The sequence below is a fragment of the Megachile rotundata genome, chromosome 1, assembly GCF_050947335.1.
Source record: "Megachile rotundata isolate GNS110a chromosome 1, iyMegRotu1, whole genome shotgun sequence".
Taxonomy (NCBI): domain Eukaryota; kingdom Metazoa; phylum Arthropoda; class Insecta; order Hymenoptera; family Megachilidae; genus Megachile; species Megachile rotundata.
In genome coordinates this window covers 11,081,257-11,103,420 of record NC_134983.1, presented here as the reverse complement: position 1 = coordinate 11,103,420, position 22,164 = coordinate 11,081,257, and the positions used below count along the sequence as shown (strand labels likewise).

The following is a 22,164-nucleotide window of genomic DNA, read 5'->3' as shown; positions in this document are numbered from 1 at the left end:
TTTATGACCTATTTTTGACTTGAGATTTGTTCAAAAAATTATATTGCGTTTCTTTCGGTTCTTCAGTACTTGTTCCATAATTTTATTTACCTTAGAATTAATTAAGTTGAGACAGTTAAATAAGTTAAAATTTCCTCTACAGATGGACTCGATCACTTCGTTACCGCCACCACCGTCGCCATCGAGGGTCGCCGAAGAAGCAGAATCGGACAGCGAGCCACTTCCGCCACCTCCTCCAGAAATGTTCCGCTCGAATCTCTCTCTTGATTCACTGCCACCGCCCCCAGCCCCCGGCGAACTTCCCATGTGCAATACCCCAGAACTCACTGGATCTTCGTTGAGCTTGGCGTCTCTTCCGCCGCCCCCAAGTCCTCTGGTAGGTGAGACGGGAACCATTCGGCGTGCACGACCGAAACAGTCCACTCCAACGAACTCCATCACTCCCGAGGGTACTCCGACGCACACTTCGTCGAGATCGACGAACAATCAGCAGATGTATTCGAATGCTACCAATTCGAACAGTCAGAACTATAACGCTAACGCGCAGAATGTTCATCACATGAACAACACGACAAATTCAATGTCCTCTCCGCACAGTTCCTATCCGGGATCCAACGCGAGCACACCAACGTACGCTCCTAGTTCGCCGAACTTCACTACGCCTCCACCATTCGTTCCTCCGCCAGCTTATGGCACACAGCAACACAACAGTTCAAGCCTCAACAGGCAAAATTCAAAGGTGGAGTCGCTGTATGGAACCCATCCAGCCATTCATCAACACAACTCCACGGTGCAACCCATTAGGCCGAATCCGAATATGGACACCGTACGACGAAGTGCCATGAAGCAAGGATCGAGTCATTACGCGGCCCCGCCTTATCTAGCAGAGCTAAAAGCCGCTTCCAGTCCTCAACCACAGCGCAGAGTGACCATTCAGGAACCGCCCACCTCGCCCAAATCGAAAACAGGCACCGGGAAAAAGATCTCGTTCAATCTTCCGCCTCAGCAGGAACCAGGAAGTCCAGCTTTGCCCCAGAGAAAACCGATGCCTCCCAGAAGATCGGACAGTACGAGGCTCACGTCTCCCAAGAAGCTTGCTGCGTCCGATCAGGCACCTCCCGGTGATTTCCTGAAGGATCTTCAGAGAGTGATGAGGAAGAAATGGCAGGTAGCTCAGAAGTGCAAGTTAGATTCGACCACTACTCCACATGAAGTCCTTGGATTCCGCGATCCACCGCCTGCAGTCGCGGATTATAGGGAAACCAACGTGTCGAACTGGGTTCAGGAACACTACGGAGCCGATAATTTGTACGAAAACGTTTATGCTACGGATCCCCATGCCCCTGTCGAGTACGCTTCCAGCCCAGCCAGACAAGCCACCGTCAGGTTCGCCGACGAGAATCGTAGCATCAACATCGTGACCGCCATCGCCAGCAAAAGAAGACCACCTCCACCACCTCCGAAAAGGGCGGAGACCACGCATCTGACCACCACGAGGGCGATGCACTGACAATAGCAGTTACTTCAGCCCCATCCCGAAAGGCGATGGTATTGCTGTCTGTGCAGCTGGTGGAAACACTAACGAAAGGAGCGAGAGGAATTTTCTGTGATTCGGTCACCCTTTCGAGGTCCTAAATATATCGAGTCCACACACGTTCATCGTTCTCCGCGTCGTTGCACGCTTCCCGTTCGAAGTAGGACAAGAAGAGGGAAAAAAGGAATGGACGGTTATCCTCGCGATCAAGTTCGGCTTTTTCTACGTCGTCAAAAGTTTGCATGGGATCGGCTTGGCTGGAAATCGTTTATGTCTGCCCAGGAATTAAAGCGGCTACGAACCGTTCTAGGATAATCTATGTACATTTAAGGTCTCAAGAGAGTCTGTTCGATACTGCCAATTGAAAACGATCATCGAATCAGAGCCCCGAGACTCTGAATCGGATAGGGAATTTTTAACGAGATAACGGCGAATCGATACTGCGAGTTCTCGGGTTCGGTGTCAAACATCAGTCTCGGTACCCAGTGTTCGATGGCCGATCAAATTAGATCGTAAGGGAAAATACTGCCGCACATATTGAGGATGTGATATAGAAGTCTTAAGCTACTACTGGTTGTCTCGTGATCGGGGACAATCGATCTGCGAGCAATTTTTCTCTCCGACGAGGAAAATCAACAATGGGACACCTAAGATCGCGGTTCTCTTTTTTCGGTGATCGATCAAAGCCTCCTAGAATCGCGATCACATTTCTGTGTGCAAGTTGTATCCAGAGTTTAACTAGGCTTAGCTAAGTATCTCTGATGTTGTTCGCTGGTATGCATCCGTAAACACAAAGTGGAATGGATATTTTCACGTTGTTCCGATGGAAGAATTGTACATCTGGATGCGAATGAATGCAGTAGATAGTTGACGCGATGATTTTGTAACGAAGAAGGTGCTTTTTACGGACACGCAGGATAAAGAGCGAGAGTAAGAGAAACTGATAGAGAGACATTGTGTCGGGAAACACACGCATTGTGTTGTTGTTTTCGTTTCTTTTCCTTTTTGATGCCTCATGCATAGGTGTGTATGTATATAAATGAAACACGTACGAGCGTTTATATCAATGTATCGAATTTTGATGCTGTATGTTTATATGATATCGTGCGAATATTGAAGTATCCTTCGCGACGTGGACACGATAACACCATAATCTATTCGATGGACCTCGATTGAACGCGACACGCGGCTCTATTCGCTCTTCGTTCGTCGTCGAGACTGGTCTACACAGTTTCCTCGACCAACGAGATCTCTTACACGCTATTTCCGTCATTTTCCTTTTCGACGCTTCGAGCGAATATGTTCGAGATAACCAGACTCGAAGCAACACGATCGAACAACTTCGTCGTGGACTTGCAATTGGTTTCACTTGATTGCATGACATTTTTTATTAACGTCTGAATTTAATTTTCACGTTATTTCGAACTTTGTAACCGTGTTAGGAACACGCAAAATGAGATCTTCATTTAACGTTGTCGTTAATCGCGACTCGATACATTTTACTTGTAAGTTGAAGCTTCAAGGTCGGAAACAGTACCGCAGACAACCAACTGATTTCTCCATCATATCACTCTTAATCCCGTTTGAATAAAATCATGAAAGTCTCACGCTCTGTCGTATCATTTTCTACATGAAGAGCCCTCGATCGTATCGGGACTCTGAGAAAGGAAAAAGAGAAAACGAGGAACTGCCATTTTTACACGTAGGCGATCGCCGATGGAATTTCAGCAACCGAAGGGTCTCTCGTTGACCTCTACGAACCTAACTCCTTTTTCGTATCTTCTTTTCGTTGTTCGATGCGAACGGGATCACCGTGGACCATCGAGGACTGTTATCAGTCGCGTTCGAAAGGAGTCTCGACGAGTTGTCACGGTTTTTTACACTGTCTAAGAGAAAACGGATGAAGACGCGATATTTTCTACTACCACGTTTTGATAGGAGCTGTAGACGAGCTAAAAATGGAGACTTTTCTACGCGTATCCGGTGTGCCTCTCCTGATGAAGCTTCTTTATTCTAAACACACGATCGTACGTGGACACGCGAGACTCCGACGACCATGATTTAACGAGTAAAACGTAAGATTCAAGTGAACAGACTGATGTCGATTTTGTGAACGGCAAAATTGCGTTAGGTTGTTGCAGACGAAATGATTTCGAAAATTTTTAATCACCGTTATTTTGTTAACATGGTTCGATCTATCATTTTTTTAATATTGTATGATTGATTAATTATTCAGATCGACCATAGATTGGCCATCTTTTGATGAAAATTTGTCAAATATTGTATTCAGTTTCTAAATTTACAAATTTTTAATTTATGAAGTTTCAAAAATTTAAGATTTGGTATTTCTATAATACATTTTTAAATTAAAAATTTTTTCAAATATGCAAGTATCCAAATTTCATAATTTATAATCTTTTAAATTTTGAATAAACGAATGGTCGTATAAAAATTCAACTTGTGACATAAGAGCCATTTTGCGATGCTGTGTCATCGAATCGTGTCAGGAATTTTATGATCGGCCATTCGACACACAACAACCTAATAATTGTCTGCCGTACGCGCGGTCCAATCAAAACTGAACCAATAATATTAATAATAATAAATGCTAACGATATTCCTAACGATACGCGTTTTGTTTTGGAACTAATTGTATCGATTTTAACGGAACAGTGACTTTTTTACGATGAACTATCCCGACAGGCTTTTCCTGATCGAGGATCGATAGGTTCGACGATGCGGATACCACGTGGGGAGTTTTTTTGGACACGGTTGTTCAAGGTTGAACAGAATACAGGTGGAGTTAATTTTTAACGAGACGTTGTATGTTGGCCATAGAATATAGCGAATAGAAAAAAAAGTGTAAGTTTAGATTAATTTGTACAGAGGATTTTTAATTATTAACGTTACTTTCAATTGATCGATAAAGATTTTGTAACTTATCAGATTGTATTAAGGAGAAAAGAATTTCGTGAAATAAATCGATACATAGGTTTAATTTAATTTTGTACAGTGTAGTACTCTTCATTCATAATGTTTCTTTTTCTTTTAAGGATTTGAGTTATTGACGTAAATAGATGGGGACCGCGGTGGGTCTGACCTCTATAAGTGGGATTAATCACCCTCAAAGGGACGTAGAACGTAGGGTATATCAAATTCCCTGGTACTAAAATTTCTAAATTTCTAAGTTTCTGAATTCTCAATTTTTTAAATTTCCAAATTCCCAAATTTCTAAACTCCCAAATTTCTAAATTCCCAAATTTCCAAATTTCCAAATTTCCAAATTTCCAAATTTCCAAATTCCCAAATTCCCAAATTCCCAAATCCTCAAATTCCCAAATCCTCAAATTTCCAAATTCTCAATTTCCCAAATTCCCAAATTCCCTAACTTCCAAACTCCCAAATTCCCAAATTTCCAAATTCCCAAATTCCCAAATTTTCAAATTCCCAAATTCCCAAATTTCCAAATTTCCAAATTCCCAAACTCCCAAACTCCCAAATTCCCAAATTCCCAAATTTTCAAATTCCCAAACTCCCAAACTCCCAAATTCCCAAATTTTGCAAATCCTCAAATTTCCAAATTCCCAAACTCCCAAATTCCCAAATTCCCAAATTCCCAAATTCCCAAATCCCCAAATTCCTAAATCCCCAAATTTCCAAATCACAGAATTCTCATTCTCCCAAACTCCCAATTTCCCAAATTTCCAAAATTAGTAAAACTAGAGGATTAGACCCACCCCGCACAAAAATTCTAGTTACGCCAATATCGATTTCTTTTCAGTTTTAAAATCATATTCACAGAAAAAAATCAACACTGGAAAGGAATTCTTTTATTTTTAACATTGTATCTACAAACGAAAGTATAATTTATATATTTAATTTTAATTTTTAACACATATGCAAGGAAAGTAGCAATACACATCTCTGTAACCCATTCTATTTAAGCGACTTTTTATATATGTATTATTTGTAAGGTTTGGTTTATTTATTTTAATTTTGTATATAATTATGATTCTAAAACTCTAGTACAAATAAGTATTTAATAAAATATGTAGAAGCGAAAATGATTTTATTAAGTTTATCTTACATCAATGTACAAAGATTTGTTATTAACGTTGCTTTATATCCTTGAAGTTGCAATAAATGAAAACGGTGGCTAAATGTTTGGGTTACAGAGGGTTGATTCTTGAATTAGTCAGGAATACTCTTTGAACTCCTTAGATTTTCGTTCAATTTTTATATATTCATCGATATAGTCTAGAAATTAATTATTTAAATTATCAATGATTGATAAAACAAGTTAACATTTAATTCTTAATATCAGAGATTCGAATACTACAAAAACATGTACCTAACAGAAATAATATAGAAGTAACATGTTTATTATTACGTATTTCCAACGTTTAGAAAAAAGTAAGGATTACATTAATTTTTTCCCAAAACCAATCGTATTTTTTCATTAAATTTTGCTCGATTTTCACCCTCTCTTTTCCATGTCAACCATGTCGAGAAACACTCGCCACGTGGTTTCAGTTTTTATAAGAACAAACTCGCTGCTGACGCAAAATAACTGTGCAAGTTATTGTATTACGCTATTTAACCCTTTCGCTATTAACAACGTATAAAGTAGCACGAATTCAGTGAACTAAATTATTTGCCGCGTAAACAAATTTTTCGAACAAGTATCGCATACTGCGAAATATTTTTCTAAATGCAGTTACATATTTTGCTTGCGATTAATTTTTCGAGGCATTCTACGTTAAAGCAGTACATTGGCGTACTATTATAACATAAAAATATCATTCAGTTACTGCAAATGCGTTCAAAAGTTGTTACTTTTTATCTTAAAATATAGTATAGTGTTTTTAACATTATTTGCGCAGAATGTTTCTAAGAATCATATCAAGGCGAACAATCGTGATATCAAAACTTTCTCCTGAAATCTGAAGATAATGAAGAAATCGTTTATCAAGTTTCATCGATTTTATAGATATCACGAAGACAACAGTGAAAGGGTTAAGTTAAATGTTAAACGGTATAAAAGAAGGGAAATAACAGCTTTAGATGTTAATAACGCTGAAGAAAATCTACGATCGAGAAGCGGGATGAAGTAATCGGTAACAGGACACAGATCGGTCCTCGATTTCAACAATCGAAATTCCCTCGCGTAAGAAGAAGGGTCAATCGGTGCAATGATTTATGAACGACGTAGATTATTGATCTTGTTACTTGAAAAATGAGAATTGTAAACGAATGGTTTTAACCGCCATGAAGAAAGAAAAGAAAAACAAGTTTATCGTTCTGTATATTACTTATACCTTCTTGTCCTTTTCCTCATCAACGACGTATCAGAGACGGCCTGAAGCTTCAGGACAATGTTTGCCAGGAGATAAACTTTGAGACAAGAATGACAAACATGGTAAGATAAATAACGATTAAGGGATGTAAACACGGCATAATATAATAAAATAAATATTTGCATTCTTCAATTTTGAATAACTAGAAATTTAAAAATATACAAATTAAAATTTTTCAAATTCTCAAATTTTTCTACTCTGTAATTTCCAATTTGATAACTTTAGAAATTAAAAAAATAACTTGATAATTTGGAAATTTAGGATTTTCACATTTTTAACTGGGAAATTTAATAATTATGCCCACGAGAGTACTTGCAAAACGGTGATTTAATTTACGACGTCATTATATCATGATAGTGACTGTATCTCATTGTGCAATATAGATATAGTGTTACGTTATTACACCTATATCAATTCCTTTAATTATCGATTTCAATGCTGTAAATGAACTATAACATTTCAGTTTCATTGTACCTGTATTATTCGCGTTAATAAAGTGTAAAAATTGTTTATTTTATTGTAAAAAGTGTTTTCTATTGCGTTTTCTCACTAAGAGTCAAAATGCACTAGCAGAATTATTTCCATATATTTTTTTTCGTTAAGAATGATTTATGATTTGTAGCACCTTCTTTCATTAAGATATCTACCATGAATTTCTGATAATATTCAAATAACATATATTATCATAATAACAAAACAATGATATTCACTTTTTGTTTAACAGTTGTTCATACTAGTGAAAAATGAATATCGCGTTTGGTAGCCCTGCTGAAAAGGCATGCTATCTCAAAACGGCAATAAAATGAAATAAAGCGGATCTGCGAAAAAATTTTATTTAACCGTGCATCGTTTAGGTAGTACAAAATATAAAAATTAATAAATTAGCGAAATATTTGATGACACTGACACAATGTTAAATATTATTTTTATAGACTGAACTACAAAACAAGTTTTATATTGATGTTGACTTTTGACTGTGAGAAATACATTTCTGGTACAATTGCTCTAGTGGTTTGTTCAACAAGGTAGGGAGGGTCTCTTCAATTCATCGTACATTTATATATTTTGAACTAATTATAAAGTAATCGTCAATGTACGTTTTATGCGAGGATCTAATATTAAAATGTGACTCATGTCGCAGTGAAAAACAATTTCCATAAATAAGCTCTATGATATAATAACGTAATCCTGTTTTTACATTTTGAGAATAATTAGTCCTTTTTGCAGAGCATACTAATAATTCTTAAGTATTTACTTGTATATCACATGTGTAAAGCAGTTGAAACCAAAGTAAGGAAAGTTCAAAATTACGTAGCACTGCAATAATTGTTGAACCTAACCTGAAACTCAATACTCTAAAACGGGAAGGAGATGTCAGTTTAGCTAGTGTAAATTAGTTATATTACGGACCCACTGAATCTTTCTAATTTTTATATTATTCACGTCTTTGCTGCGTGGTAAGTAATTAATCGTTGTTATGTATTATATTCTCATACACATTATTTTTATATTTATAAATATATTTTTAAACTAATTGTTAGGATTATGTTTTACCAATGTACAAATAATGTATATTTTTTTCCTAATATTGATGCAGGTAGTATTGTCTTGTCTAAAGAACATATAAATCTTCATTGAAAATATATATTATTGTTTATAGAATATAAATGTTATTCTGAATATTAATCTAAGTGATTCTAACTACATAACTGTTGTGGTTTCATTATACACAATTAAAAGTGATATGTTTCTATCTTTTAAGTTCATTATTTAAAAGACATTAAAATATTAATCATAATTAATCTGCATATGTTTAAACAAAGATTTAATTATCTTTATAGTTAAAAGAGGGATGCCACGCAGCAAGCGTAGAGCGCCCTCTAGCACAAATCATCATACGTCTATTGAAATGTCACCTAGTGCCCACGAGGAGGGTATACCAAGGCATCCATCAAAACGCCTCAGACATACATCTAGGTATATTAAATTCCTTTAGTATATGTTGATATCTTCTTAACTGTATCGATCAATAATGACAGTAAAGCTTTTGCAGCGATGTTGCTGTATCAGTAAAAATAGTAATATGTTTTTGTTTTTCAGTGCAAGACGTTATACAAAAACAGAAGATGTCTCAAGCGCCTCATCCTTTTCTCAAAAACGGTGTATTACATGGTTTAGGGAATATACAACACCTGACGATTCTGACACACTTGGTCCTGAAGGAATGGAAAAGTTTTGTGAAGATATAGGTGTAGAACCTGAAAATGTAGTTATGCTCGTCCTTGCATATAAAATGAATGCCAGACAAATGGGTTTCTTCACACTAAGCGAATGGTTAAAAGGCCTCTCGGAATTACAGTGTGATTCTATTAGTAAAATACAACAAAAACTTGAGTACCTAAGGATTCAATTAAATGATCCACATACGTTTAAAGGAATTTACAGATATGCTTATGATTTTGCTAGAGTAAACATTACCTTTTGTATAATAATTTTGGAATATATATATGTTAATACTTAATATTATTAATATACTGTTAATACTATTATATTTCAGGACAAAGATCAAAGAAGTATGGATATGGAAACAGCAAGAGTTATGTTACAGTTGCTTTTAGGAAAACATTGGCCACTATTCACACAGTTTGCTCAGTTCCTAGATCAGTCGAAGTACAAAGTTATTAATAAAGATCAATGGTGCAACATTTTAGAGTTTTCTCGTACAATCAATCATGACTTATCAAATTATGACTTAGATGGAGCATGTATGTAGTTTGATATTACTCTCTACAAAATGTGTCTTATATCATATATATTTATCATATACGTTATTGTTTTAGGGCCAGTAATGCTTGACGAATTTGTTGAATGGTTAAAAATGCAGCGAGGTGAAGAAGCAGCATCAACAGAAACTAGAGGCAGCTGAAACATTTAATAATAATAGTCCACTAAAATAAAAAGAACTCATCTCTTCTGTCATCATATTTTGTTAATAACAAAATTTCTGTTTATATCATAACCTCGCAACATTTCAGTTATCATCATTCGTACTATGTTTTTCTATTAATCAGTAATAATGTAAGTAGTTTATCTTAATATGATTTTACACTATGATCTAAACACATTGTGCTTAGAAATTTTCTAGATCATTTTCAATTATTTATCACCATTCATTACTAATCCGGAGTTCGTCGCAGAAACTCTTGTGATTCAATACTATTTTGATATAAGATTTGCTTGTGCAATTTATGAAATATGATTTCAAATATGGAATCAAAAAAATAGAAAAGTATAATAGTCCTATTTGACAAAATTGTATAGTCATAACAACCATTTTGCTGTTTTATTTTCATATCCTATTTTTATATGTTGATATATAATTATAATAGATTATATTTCAATTAAGATAGTTTGTTATAAATTAAATACTAAAAAATTACATACAAAATTATTATAAAAATATATTCAATATTCTTTACAGTATTTAATTAAATTTCATAAAAATTTTTGCAAAGGTTCAAACACATGTATTATTGTTATTACAAAACACGTAATCACAAATACTATTATGTAGATTCATGAATTAAATAATATGTATACTATATAAGTGCTATTACAATGTTTAGTGTTTAAAATACAATAAGATACATTGATATATATTACTTAGACAACATTAAATAATTGCTATAAATGCCATAATATTCATGTACATTAGAATATCAAATCTCGTATTAAGGTATTGTAACATTTATGAAATATAACTGAAATTAAATTTTTTAAAAATATTGATTTAAAAAGAACACTATTTTCTGTATTAAATATGAGCAATAACACTTCTTTAAAATTTTGGGGTGCAGAAGAAAATATTTTATTTCATCTTTCTTTTAATTCTTCCAAAAAAATCTTTCTGATCCTTTTAAATTAAAACAATTTTTGATCCAATCTGTTTTCTATGGTCCACATTTTATCATGAAAATTTTTGCGACAACTTCAATGGATTAATGCATGGTGATTATCCAAATAATTTTGTAATATATTTTAGTTTAATCAGTTGCTAATTTTCATCAGTTAGCCAAATATTTGGATACACATTGAGATTTTAAACATTATTTTATAAATAAATTCTGTCAAATAATGACATAGGCAATCACTGCTATTACAATTAAAAATTACTTTTATTATTATATAAAATTCATTTGATTCTGTACATTGTTTAATTCATATGTACCACTTCTATTATAAATAATGTTATCATTAGCAATATAATATAAAATTAAATTTCAAATTTTCACTTATAACTTCCAAATTAATAGTAACCTTAAATTCGTGGATGCAAAATATCTAATGGAAAATTATAAACTCGTACAGGAATTAGAAACAAGAAATTAAAATCATTGTATGTCATTGCAATACAACTGCCATGTGGAAAATATAATGTAATGAAGGACATAAAATAAATAAAATACTTTTTTCAGTATTTGTTATTTTCTTTAGTTCTGTAAGAAGTACATAAATTATATTTTTATATAAACTCTTATGCATCAATACAAACAAGTCTTATACATAATCTTAATGTCCTATTTGTAGTACATATTACAATTATGTGTTATAAATATATGCTGTTGGCAACGCCATCTAGCAACAAACTGCTAAACTATGATGAACACGTTCAAGGTACCGACCGGATTCTGTCGGTAATTAATTGTGTACACTTCAATGGTAATATACCATCAGCGAAGTTTCTATTGTAGTTCAGCGTGTCACTGCTAGATGGCGCTGCGGCGAACCGCCATAAGGGGGCGTTCAGATTAGGCAAGTACCAGTCAAAATCGCGTAATATGAACGTCATTTAATTAAAGTTCCGCGTATAACTGCTAGATGGCGCTATGTCGAAGCTGCATAAGGGGGCGTTCATATGAGGCAAGTACATGCCAAAATGGCCTAATGTGAACGACATTCAATACAGTGCAAGAAAGCAATCGCCCGATTTATGTATTTACCACATTTTCTACCATAACTTACAGTCATCTTCAACTTTTTAGAAGCAAATTAATTGCTACATTCTCCTTATTCTCTCAACAGATTTTTATTACCTTCTTACAAGATCCTGTACTACAGCGCACACTAATATGAAATTGTTACGATAATTCCGTCCTAGAATTAAGTATCAATAATATATCTACCTATTAATAAAATAAATTAAGTCATTCGATGTACATAAGTGTTTGAAAATAAAAATGAATAAAAACATGTATTTGCGTATTTATTTACTTATAAATCCCGTTATTCCAATCCCCAAAAATTGTCCCAAATTTTAAAAAATAAAAAATAAAAAAAAAAATACTGAGAATTTCTGTCAGGAGAACATACATTATGAGGAGGTATTCTCTGTGCCACATCTTGGAATTTTGCTGACGTCATTTCCAAGAATTCCCGGGCGGGATTTTTGAAATTCCACAGAGCAATTTTGGAAATTTGTATCAGGAGAACATAAGTGGTGAGGAGGAATCCTCCGTGCCACTTCTTGGAATTTGGCTGACATCATTTTCCAAGAATTCCCGGGCGAGATTTTTGAAATTCCACACACCAATTTTGGAAATTTGTATCAGGAGAACATAAGTCGCGAGGAGGTATCCCCCGTGCCACTTCTTGGAATTTTGCTAACGTCATTTTCCGAGAATTCCCGGGCGGGATTTTTGAAATTCCACAGACTAATTTTGGAAATTTGTATCAGGAGAACATAAGTGGTGAGGAGGTATCCTCCGTGCCACTTCTTGGAATTTTGCTGACGTCATTTCCAAGAATTCCCGGGCGGGATTTTTGAAATTCCACAGACCAATTTTCGAAATTTGTATCAGGAGAACATAAGTCGTGAGGAGGTATCCTCCGTGCCACTTCTTCGAATTTTGCTAACGTCATTTCCAAGAATTCCCGGGCAGGATTTTTGAAATTCCACAGACCAATTTTCGAAATTTGTATCAGGAGAACATAAGTCGCGAGGAGGTATCCCCCGTGCCACTTCTTGGAATTTTGCTGACGTCATTTTCCGAGAATTCCCGGGCGGGATTTTTGAAATTCCACAGACCAATTTTCGAAATTTGTATCAGGAGAACATAAGTCGTGAGGAGGTATCCTCCGTGCCACTTCTTGGAATTTTGCTGACGTCATTTTCCAAGAATTCCCGGGCGGGATTTTTGAAATGCCACAGACCAATTTTCGAAATTTGTATCAGGAGAACATAAGTCGCGAGGAGGTATCCCCCGTGCCACTTCTTGGAATTTTGCTGACGTCATTTTCCGAGAATTCCCGGGCGGGATTTTTGAAATTCCACAGACCAATTTTCGAAATTTGTATCAGGAGAACATAAGTCGTGAGGAGGTATCCTCCGTGCCACTTCTTGGAATTTTCCTGACGTCATTTTCCAAGAATTCCCGGGCGGGTTTTTGAAATTGTATCGATCGATTTTGAAAATTTGTATCAGGAGAACATAAGATGTGAAGAGGTATCTCTTATGCTACTTCTTGGAATGTTAGTGACGTCAAATTCCAGGAATTCTCATGTTCTCTTGATACAAAGTCTCTGTTTCGAATATGTAAATTTTTATTCTGTTGGGTTTGATAGGTAACAATAAATACACAATGATTGTTGATAAATTTTTCTTTATTTTCACCACTTTTCATACAGTGCATAACTTAATTAAATTTAATGCTTAATCATTTAATTAGCAACCTGTGAACGCCCGTGCTATGCACGGGAAATTAATCAATTAACATCGATCCCCTGCTCAGTACTAAACCGTAAAAGATAGACATGCGCAATAAATTTTTACAAAGAAAGTAATCCAAGAAAAGTAGTCAATGCAGGCACAATGATGACGTAATTAGTTTTTGTGTATCCCTTAAAAAGTGTTCTTTAATAAGGGTTTTACTGTACTATCATTATAAGAGTACACGTACAATACTTTTCTGCCTTTTTTCGAATATGCATACAACGTCTCAGCGTAACACACGGACATTTTTCTGTGTTATAATATGATAATATTTTAAGGCATTTGCATCAGTTTTACAATGTTGAAAAATTGGAAAAGAAAGAATATACTAAATATTAAATGTTAATTTTAACATATTATTTAGTAAATTTGATCGTTAGAAATAGTCTCAATGGAAGGTAATAAATATTTGTTATAAATTCGTAGTTCATATGAATGATAGTATTACTTAAACAAAAAATATGATTAAATTCGAAATCTTGTAGCTGGAGAACAGTCAATTACAACGTCTTAGCACAAGCCTCCGTGGCGCAATGGGCTAGCGCGTTCGGCTGTTAACCGAAAGGTTGGTGGTTCGAGCCCACCCGGGGGCGTGTTATTTTTTGCATTTTAAACAGCTGCATTCCTATAGTACAAATGGCTGATGAATTGAAAAGACGAGACGCAAAATAATTTACATATTATATGAATGTAGTTATACTATTAACTTACACGTTAAACTTTGAAAACTTCAGAATTCTTTTTCATGTAAATACATTGTATATTGTTACGTTGCACTAAAATGTTCAGGTAAAATATTAACGAAAATTAGTAACAAATACGATCTGATTTAATTGCAAACTAATTTTTTTATAAAATTGTTGGAGAATGAACAATAAGGTTTCCTTCGTATATTCCGTTCAACGACAAACCATATTTTTTTCGCGCAACGGAGCTAACTTCAGAAAGCTCGCACCCACCTAGAGCTAACTTTCTGCCATACTCTTTTCAATACATGGTGGTCAAAAATATATGAATAAGAGCAAGAATTGATGACATGTGAAATGTACAAAGTAAAAAATCACCAGGTATATACGTTCTATGTCATGAACATCGCAAATGTGCATGTACGTTACAAAGCATTTATAGCTAAGATGCGCAGATGAATGAAAAGTCATCATATGACGTGTACGATTTTTGTATAAATAATTATTTTTAGTCGCCATATAATATTTACATTTGACACGAGTAACATATATCGCTAAGTTAACAAATTTACAAATAAATTGGAATTTTGTTACAGATATCCTTTTAATTCAAATAGGACTAAAATGATATCTATCGAAAGTGAACTGCTCAATGTATCGAACGACATCTCGAAACAGTATATCGAAAGTAATCGATCCTTTGGATTGTATTCAGTATTACCTGGACAGTATACGTATACTGCGGTATTGCTTACTCGAAATTATAAGCTATAGCGAGTTGGGTGTTGAGTGCTTTCCTTCAGCCATTTTTTTTTCTCTGATACATAAAAGCTTTTTATTTTAGGGCATTAGCATCGTTCGTAGGATTACAAAATGACAGACGATAAAACGGAATTCGTAAGTGGTTTTAATAATGTCTGAAATATGTACATTGTATCAATATAACCTCACCTTGTGTAACACGTAGACTAAATTGTGTTCATTGAATAATTATGCGTCTTTCTCATTTGTAGGACTGGGGAAATGAAAAGTTACAACGCGCTCAAAAGACTGTGGATGAATCTCCTTACGATTTGGAAGCATGGAGCATCCTTATTAGAGAAGCACAAAATAGACCTATTACAGAAGTAAGACCAGTGTTTGAGAAGCTTGTCTCTGTCTTTCCTTCAGCTGGTCGTTATTGGAAGATTTATATAGAACAAGAGGTAATACCATCACGACTTTCATCAGTCTATCCACTGTAAACAATATTAACTGAAACATCATCCGAAGATTTTATGAGTGATCTGCTAAATTATGCACAGCATTGTATATTGAATAATAATGTTAAATAGAAATTTATGCTAGTAGGAAATAAAATTTTATTTTATATTTATGACTGTTTCAGATGAAAATGCGCAACTTTGAAAAGGTGGAAAAGGTATGTTAATACTAATTGTCTGAGTTTCAAAATTTAATGATGACATTTCATATATTATTAAATTTATAGTTATATGTATTATTCAAACTGTTTGTTTTGAGAATATACAAAACTTTCATGATTAATTTTTTAATAAAATTGTTGGGTGAATTTTTTTTATATTCAAACTTGCAGTTACTTGCATGTTTATTAATTAATCAAAAATGGTTATAATTAAATACCCATTATATTAAATAGGAAAATTTCTTATTGAACAGTGATAGTTAAACAATTTTTTAGTATTATAAGGTTAACTCAATAATTTGCGATTAAATATTATCATACACTGTGACTCTAAGCACTTTGCGTTTTATATGAGGTGAATAAAAACAGTATTTCACCATGAACATATCTTTCATTAATTAATAATTTATGTGTTGGTATATTTGGGAGGTTGTTTTCTTTGTTGACTGAGATCTTTATTAAATAATATATAATGAACTTAATTTACACGCAGTTAATATAGATTTGATATTAGTATAAATCAACTTATGAAGGTAACTTCCTGAATGTAACAGCCTTGTATTCCTTCCTGCAATACACTTTTCATTGTGCTTGGATTATGTTATTTGAAACATGATAAAATTCACAATAATCAAGATGCAAAAACTTTATTAAACATGATTTAAAATAAAAATGCTTACTTCATGCAAGGTATATTTATATCTATGCATACAAGAAAAATGATGCATTCATTTGTCTCAATATTATAAGTAAATTTGAGACAGTTGAAATTATCAAAAACTATTTCGTAAATAAGTTATAGGACTTTGCATAATTTACCTTCCCCTTGAACAATATTTGAGGAATATTCTCAAATATTGTGGTGATTCTATAGAGGTAGCATAAGGTGAAGAAAAATTAATGAATGTTCAATGTATTAAAATGTTAATGTATTTGAAGAATATTTATTAGGGATAATATATGTCTTTAATTCTCATTAATTTTTCATTTATTTCCGTCACCTTATGTTGCTTCACACTGTCTAAATTTTTTTGTCATGTTTTGGGATCATTCATTTCTAGATCCCGCATAGGTCAATTTTGTCATATTACTAACCCCACTTGCAGAAAATAAATAAACTGTTTTACTTAATGGGGTTTATTTTATGTTACCTTTATAATCTCATATTTACAAAAAGTTTTCCTCAATTATTCACACTGAAACATATGTTTAAGCAATAAATCATTCTCAATTGATGCACTGGTGCATTATTATTTCTCCCACTATATATAAATAATATTGTAGTAGTGATTGTATTAAAAATTTGCTTTAATAAATTATTGAATTTCTGTTTCTGATATTTCAATGTGACTTTTATTGGTATTATCATTCATGTTTTTAAATATGTGTATAAAAAAGACTTGCCTGTAAGGGTAAGTAAGGTGGTAGATACATAATCCTTTTCGTAACAACGTTTGAGTGGGCTTCGTATGGATACTGTTATTTTCTTATATTACCTCTAAAGTACTTGTTTTCTCTGACAGCTTTTCCAAAGGTGCCTCATGAAAATCTTAAATATTGAGTTGTGGAAACTTTACCTTTCTTATGTCAAAGAGACAAAAGCTAGTCTTGCAACATACAAGTAAGTACCTTGGTCTCTGAATAGATTTTTAATCACAGATTTATGCTTCAGTCTATCAATCAATATATTTGTAGGGAAAAAATGGCACAAGCATATGATTTTGCATTAGATAAAATTGGAATGGACATACATTCATATAGTATATGGAATGATTACGTTATGTTTTTGAAAAGTGTTGAAGCTGTTGGTTCGTATGCAGAGAATCAGAAAATTAGCGCGGTTCGAAAGGTAATTAATCATGCAAATTCTTTAACAAGTGGATTGAAATGTGTTTTATTTGTTTCATTATAGTTATATTGTTACATTATAGGTATATCAACGTGGTGTTGTTAATCCTATGATAAACATGGAACAGTTATGGAAAGATTACATGGCATTTGAACAAAATATTAATCCAATAATTGCAGAAAAGATGGCTATTGAACGTTCCAGAGATTATATGAATGCAAGAAGGGTTGCCAAGGAGTTAGAAGCTGTAACCAGAGGACTGAATCGCAGTGCTCCTAGTGTACCTCCAACTGGCCATCCAGAAGAAGTGAAACAAGTACTATTTTGTATATACCATTAGTATATAACGTATCTGGTTTATTATGTAAACATAAATATTTTTGTATTAGGTTGAATTATGGAAGAAGTATATTGCATGGGAACGCAGTAATCCTTTAAGAACTGAAGATACTTCTTTAGTTGCTCGTAGAGTAATGTTTGCTATAGAACAATGTTTATTATGTTTGGGACATCACCCTGCAGTTTGGCATCAAGCTGCACATTTCTTAGAACTTAGCTCAAAAATATTAACGGAAAAGGGGGATGTAAATGCAGCAAAAAATTTAAGCGATGAAGCTGCTACTATGTTTGAAAGAGCAACAAGTACGCTGTTATGTAAAAACATGTTATTATATTTTGCACATGCAGATTTTGAAGAGGGGAGAGTGAAATATGATAAAGTACATCAAATATATCAAAAATTTCTTGATATACCTGATATTGATCCAACACTCGTTAGTATTTAGTATCAATATGAAATTTCATGTTATGTTTCAACACTATTAAAGTAGTTAATTTTTTATAGGCGTATGTGCAATATATGAAATTTGCTAGACGCGCAGAAGGTATCAAATCTGCTAGAACAGTTTTTAAACGAGCTCGAGAAGATCCGAGATGTAAACATCATGTATATGTTGCTGCAGCGTTAATGGAATATTATTGTACTAAAGATAAAAATATTGCTTTCCGAATATTTGAACTAGGTTTAAAAAAATTCGGAGATAATCCTGACTATATACTTTGTTATATCGACTATTTATCGCATTTGAACGGTGAGACGAGTAAACTTAATTTTACGAGTAATTTAATTTATTTAAATTAATTGTGTAAATATGTTTTAATGTTACAGAGGACAATAATACAAGGGTTTTGTTTGAAAGAGTTTTATCTTCTGGTAGTTTAGAACCAGAAAAATCAGTGTACGTATTTGATACGGCCATTTTGAGTATTATTAATAATATGCAAATTGAATTTATTTTCATATCTAATATTACTAACTTTTTTTTTAGTGACATATGGAATCGCTTTTTAGAGTTTGAATCGAATATCGGAGATTTGGCCAGTATTGTTAAAGTTGAAAAAAGACGTAGTGCCGTATTAGAAAAGGTACCAGAGTCATTAAACTATCAAAACTTTGCTTAATATCGTATTCTTTTTATTTAATATATAATTTGTTAAATTGGATCACTTTTTAGATCAAAGAATTTGAAGGCAAAGAAACAGCACAATTAGTAGATAGATACAAATTCTTGGATTTATATCCATGTACTCCTATGGAGTTACGATCTATTGGCTACATGGAAGTGTCTAGTGTTGCCAGAAGTACAGTTGGTGCATTACCACGTATACCAGATCCGGAAGAGGCTATTGCTTCTTTACCTAGACCGGATTTGTCACAAATGATTCCTTATAAGCCAAAAGTAAATCCATTACCGGGAGAGCATCCAGTACCTGGTTTGTAGTGTTAATATTTATTAGGAATATACTAGTATTCGAGATTACGGACTATTACCGAATCTTTTTTGTAAATTTGAAAGAACGGGTGTTGATACAATATTGATATTTGAGATTCGTGAAAATTTCGAAATTCGACGTATTTGACTACCTGCATAACCCACATATTGATTACATATTTGGAAATATTTAAATAGAACTATATTTATTTCCATTTTTAATTTAGGTGGCACTTTCCCATTACCACCAGCCGCAGCACAACTTTGTACTATGCTTCCGCCACCAGGTTGTTTCAGAGGACCATTCGTAGCTGTTGACTTGCTTATGGACGTTTTCAATCGAATTCAGCTACCAGATCATGGTATAATTAAAAATACTATCAGCAAGTTCTTTTTCAGTATTAAAAAATTGATTCTAATCGTTTTTATTAAATTTTGAATCTGTAGCTCCATTGCCGATAGCAGATAATGGTTGTGACACAAAATTATTTGACTTAGCCAAGTCCGTACATTGGATCGTGGACGAAAGTAACGATGGTGTAAGTATCGGATCTAAACGTAGAAGAACGCGTTTAGGAGGTGACGATAGCGAAGAAGAAGATTTACCACCGCCTCCAGCTAACGACATATACCGCCAAAGACAACAGAAACGAGTCAAATGAATAAAGAAATGATAACCAAACACAGAGTTACGTATCATCTCCAAGTATCCTGGAGAAATCTGATACACGTTATCATATATTTTTACATTTTCTGTTTGTTCTGGAAGGAGGTATTTCCTAACGGGACAAACCTATTATTATCTAAAAGCGTACGTTACGTGTATGTAAGCAACTACTAAATTCCTTATGTGACACTGTGCACGATAGTTTGAGTACTATGTACTCAGAAATCCTATACTTACACTGTTGATTTCATCTTTCTTCGAATGTGTTCATTTATATACGCAAAATGTCTGACTTGATTCAGACGAGGACAACATTGAGCATGTTCAATGAATCGAACCTCGTTGTATTGTTACCTATTTCGCTATAAATTAAAAATGCCAGATCAAGGTTTAATTACTTTTTACACCATTATTTGTGGCAATTCGTAATAAGAAAACGTTGCTCAGCCCATACAAAAATGTTACGAAGCAAAAACGAAGGTGATCGGCAGGATATGTTTATATCTTTTATCGGGCAGTAGTAATTTGTTATAATTGTAAGTAAACTGTATCATAAAATATTGTTTAGCGTTATTTTAAGTGAATCATTATGTAAGGTATACGGTAAGAAAAGAGATCGAGCTATTATTTCTATTCATTGAACGATTCATTTAAATCTACGATATTGAATCAAATGTATTCGAGAAATTAGTTCTCTCATATCTCATATTAATATTTTCTTTTTAACGATTGGGTATTATTTCTGTACACCATTAAATTTGTTAAAAGTTACTGAATCTGATCTTAGACTTATTTGGCTGATCTTCGGGAAACTATTCATCCGAATACACTTGGTTTCGTGCTGTATATTTAAATCGATTTATACCAATTCAGTGTACAGGACCAATAAATTGTCAGCATCCCATTACAGTCTTTATTTCAATAAAACGTTACACAACTTTCTTTTTTAATTATTATTTAATACTTGTATTATGCATGCATAATACTTGTATCCATTCCAATACTAGGTCTTTACAAGATGAAGGTTAGTATAAATAGGAAGAACGATTACCTTCATATAATACTGTATTATAAATTCTTTAATTTCAATTTATCACAGTTAATTCTGTTTAGCTGTAATTTATTCTGTTGTAATTACTCTTGCAAAATAATTACTAACATTTTAGCATGATCTGTCGCTGCTAGGTGTTTCCAGTTAGAAACCGAGTCTCAATTTCCAGTCGGAAGCTACGGAATCTAAAGGAATCTCTATTACACTGTTATAAATCCTTGACTGTTTAGTGTGTAATTGTGGCATTGTTCTCGCCCCATCTGTCTTAGGTGGAGATACCTAGCATTTGTGCATTTCTCAGACCAGCTAAACTACCTGCATTCCTTTCTAATGATCAAGTGTTTTGCAGAAAGATGTCGATGTTATTGAACATATTTTACATAGTATTCTGTTAATAATAATCGTTTCTTAATATGTTGCAATATTTGATAGTAGTCAATTCATCAAAATGGTGGAAAGTTATTCTTTTTATTAAGATGAAACTTATCGTACTTGAAACTGTAAGGAAAAAGTAACTTTTGAATTCGAATTCGACGTATAAAAATGTATTAAAAATGTTTATTGAACACGAGTAATTCATAGAATAGGTATATTGATCATTGTTTTTGTAAAGGTAGACTGCTTCTCATCGAAAACCCTTTAAATGACGATCCCGAGCGAAAGAACGAAATTCTAGTTGCGGAGATTCTTACAGCCACCTGAACCCGTGAATCCAGGTGTTTCACCGCCGATCCAATAATTCCGCTACCTCTTATTCTAAAACCCTTTTATCGTTCTCCCGAACACTTCCATTTACGGACGCAATTGGGCTTATGATTTATAATTGGTTCTCACCTTTTTGTATTTTCTATAATATGGTTCTGTCTTACAAAACAAGAATACTGCACTTTCACGATTCATTTAAACCAAAGTACCTTGAACATTTGTAAACCAATTTTCTTCAAAATTGAACAACATATAATTTTCGTATAACGATTTGGAGTCAAATTCGAGGAATGGTGAACCAGTAAAATAATTAAAAATCGTTTTTGCAAATAAATATGATATATGTATAAT

The 22,164-nt window shown here is 33.6% G+C and overlaps 3 protein-coding genes, 1 long non-coding RNA gene and 1 other non-coding gene across 13 annotated transcripts in view; 4 read left to right on the top strand and 1 right to left on the bottom strand.

The window, feature by feature from the left end:
* LOC100877198 (uncharacterized) overlaps positions 1-6,830 on the top strand; it is a 187,821-nt gene extending 180,991 nt beyond the window's left edge. For all 6 annotated transcript variants that reach the window (XM_012280697.2, XM_012280696.2, XM_012280698.2 and 3 more), the window contains one exon: positions 143-6,830. In XM_012280697.2, the coding sequence (XP_012136087.1) occupies positions 143-1,510 (1,368 nt within the window). In that variant the 3' untranslated portion in view covers positions 1,511-6,830. The remainder of the gene's footprint in view (positions 1-142) is intronic.
* Positions 6,831-7,615: 785 nt separating this feature from the next.
* Positions 7,616-11,368, top strand: SCCRO4 (DCN1-like protein SCCRO4). 3 transcript variants are annotated; one of them, XM_012280702.2, is made up of 6 exons: positions 7,616-7,745; positions 7,824-7,916; positions 8,733-8,868; positions 8,992-9,358; positions 9,449-9,656; positions 9,732-11,368. In XM_012280702.2, exons 3-6 carry the CDS (start codon positions 8,744-8,746, stop codon positions 9,815-9,817), a joined length of 786 nt encoding a protein of 261 aa, XP_012136092.1. In that variant the 5' UTR covers positions 7,616-7,745; positions 7,824-7,916; positions 8,733-8,743; the 3' UTR covers positions 9,818-11,368. The 3 variants fall into 3 exon arrangements, with proteins under 3 accessions (XP_012136092.1, XP_076392855.1, XP_076392863.1); XM_076536740.1 differs by having other exon boundaries at positions 7,824-8,348; XM_076536748.1 differs by having other exon boundaries at positions 7,677-7,916.
* Positions 11,369-13,533: 2,165 nt separating this feature from the next.
* On the bottom strand, positions 13,534-14,839 carry LOC143265322 (uncharacterized). Its single transcript, XR_013039746.1, has 2 exons — positions 14,372-14,839; positions 13,534-14,285 (listed from the first exon to the last, which is right to left on the bottom strand). It is a non-coding gene; the product is annotated as an uncharacterized LOC143265322 (long non-coding RNA).
* Positions 14,180-14,253, top strand: TRNAN-GUU (transfer RNA asparagine (anticodon GUU)). The gene has a single exon. It is a non-coding gene; the product is annotated as a tRNA-Asn (tRNA).
* A 111-nt stretch (positions 14,840-14,950) lies between the features above and the next one.
* Positions 14,951-20,998, top strand: su(f) (cleavage stimulation factor subunit su(f)). 2 transcript variants are annotated; one of them, XM_076536737.1, is made up of 14 exons: positions 14,951-15,090; positions 15,191-15,243; positions 15,360-15,551; positions 15,734-15,766; positions 17,293-17,390; positions 17,465-17,618; positions 17,701-17,934; positions 18,008-18,391; positions 18,463-18,709; positions 18,787-18,856; positions 18,947-19,043; positions 19,133-19,391; positions 19,618-19,752; positions 19,838-20,998. In XM_076536737.1, exons 2-14 carry the CDS (start codon positions 15,220-15,222, stop codon positions 20,050-20,052), a joined length of 2,142 nt encoding a protein of 713 aa, XP_076392852.1. In that variant the 5' UTR covers positions 14,951-15,090; positions 15,191-15,219; the 3' UTR covers positions 20,053-20,998. The 2 variants fall into 2 exon arrangements, with proteins under 2 accessions (XP_076392852.1, XP_076392848.1); XM_076536733.1 differs by having other exon boundaries at positions 15,020-15,123.
* The last annotated feature ends 1,166 nt before the right edge of the window (positions 20,999-22,164 follow it).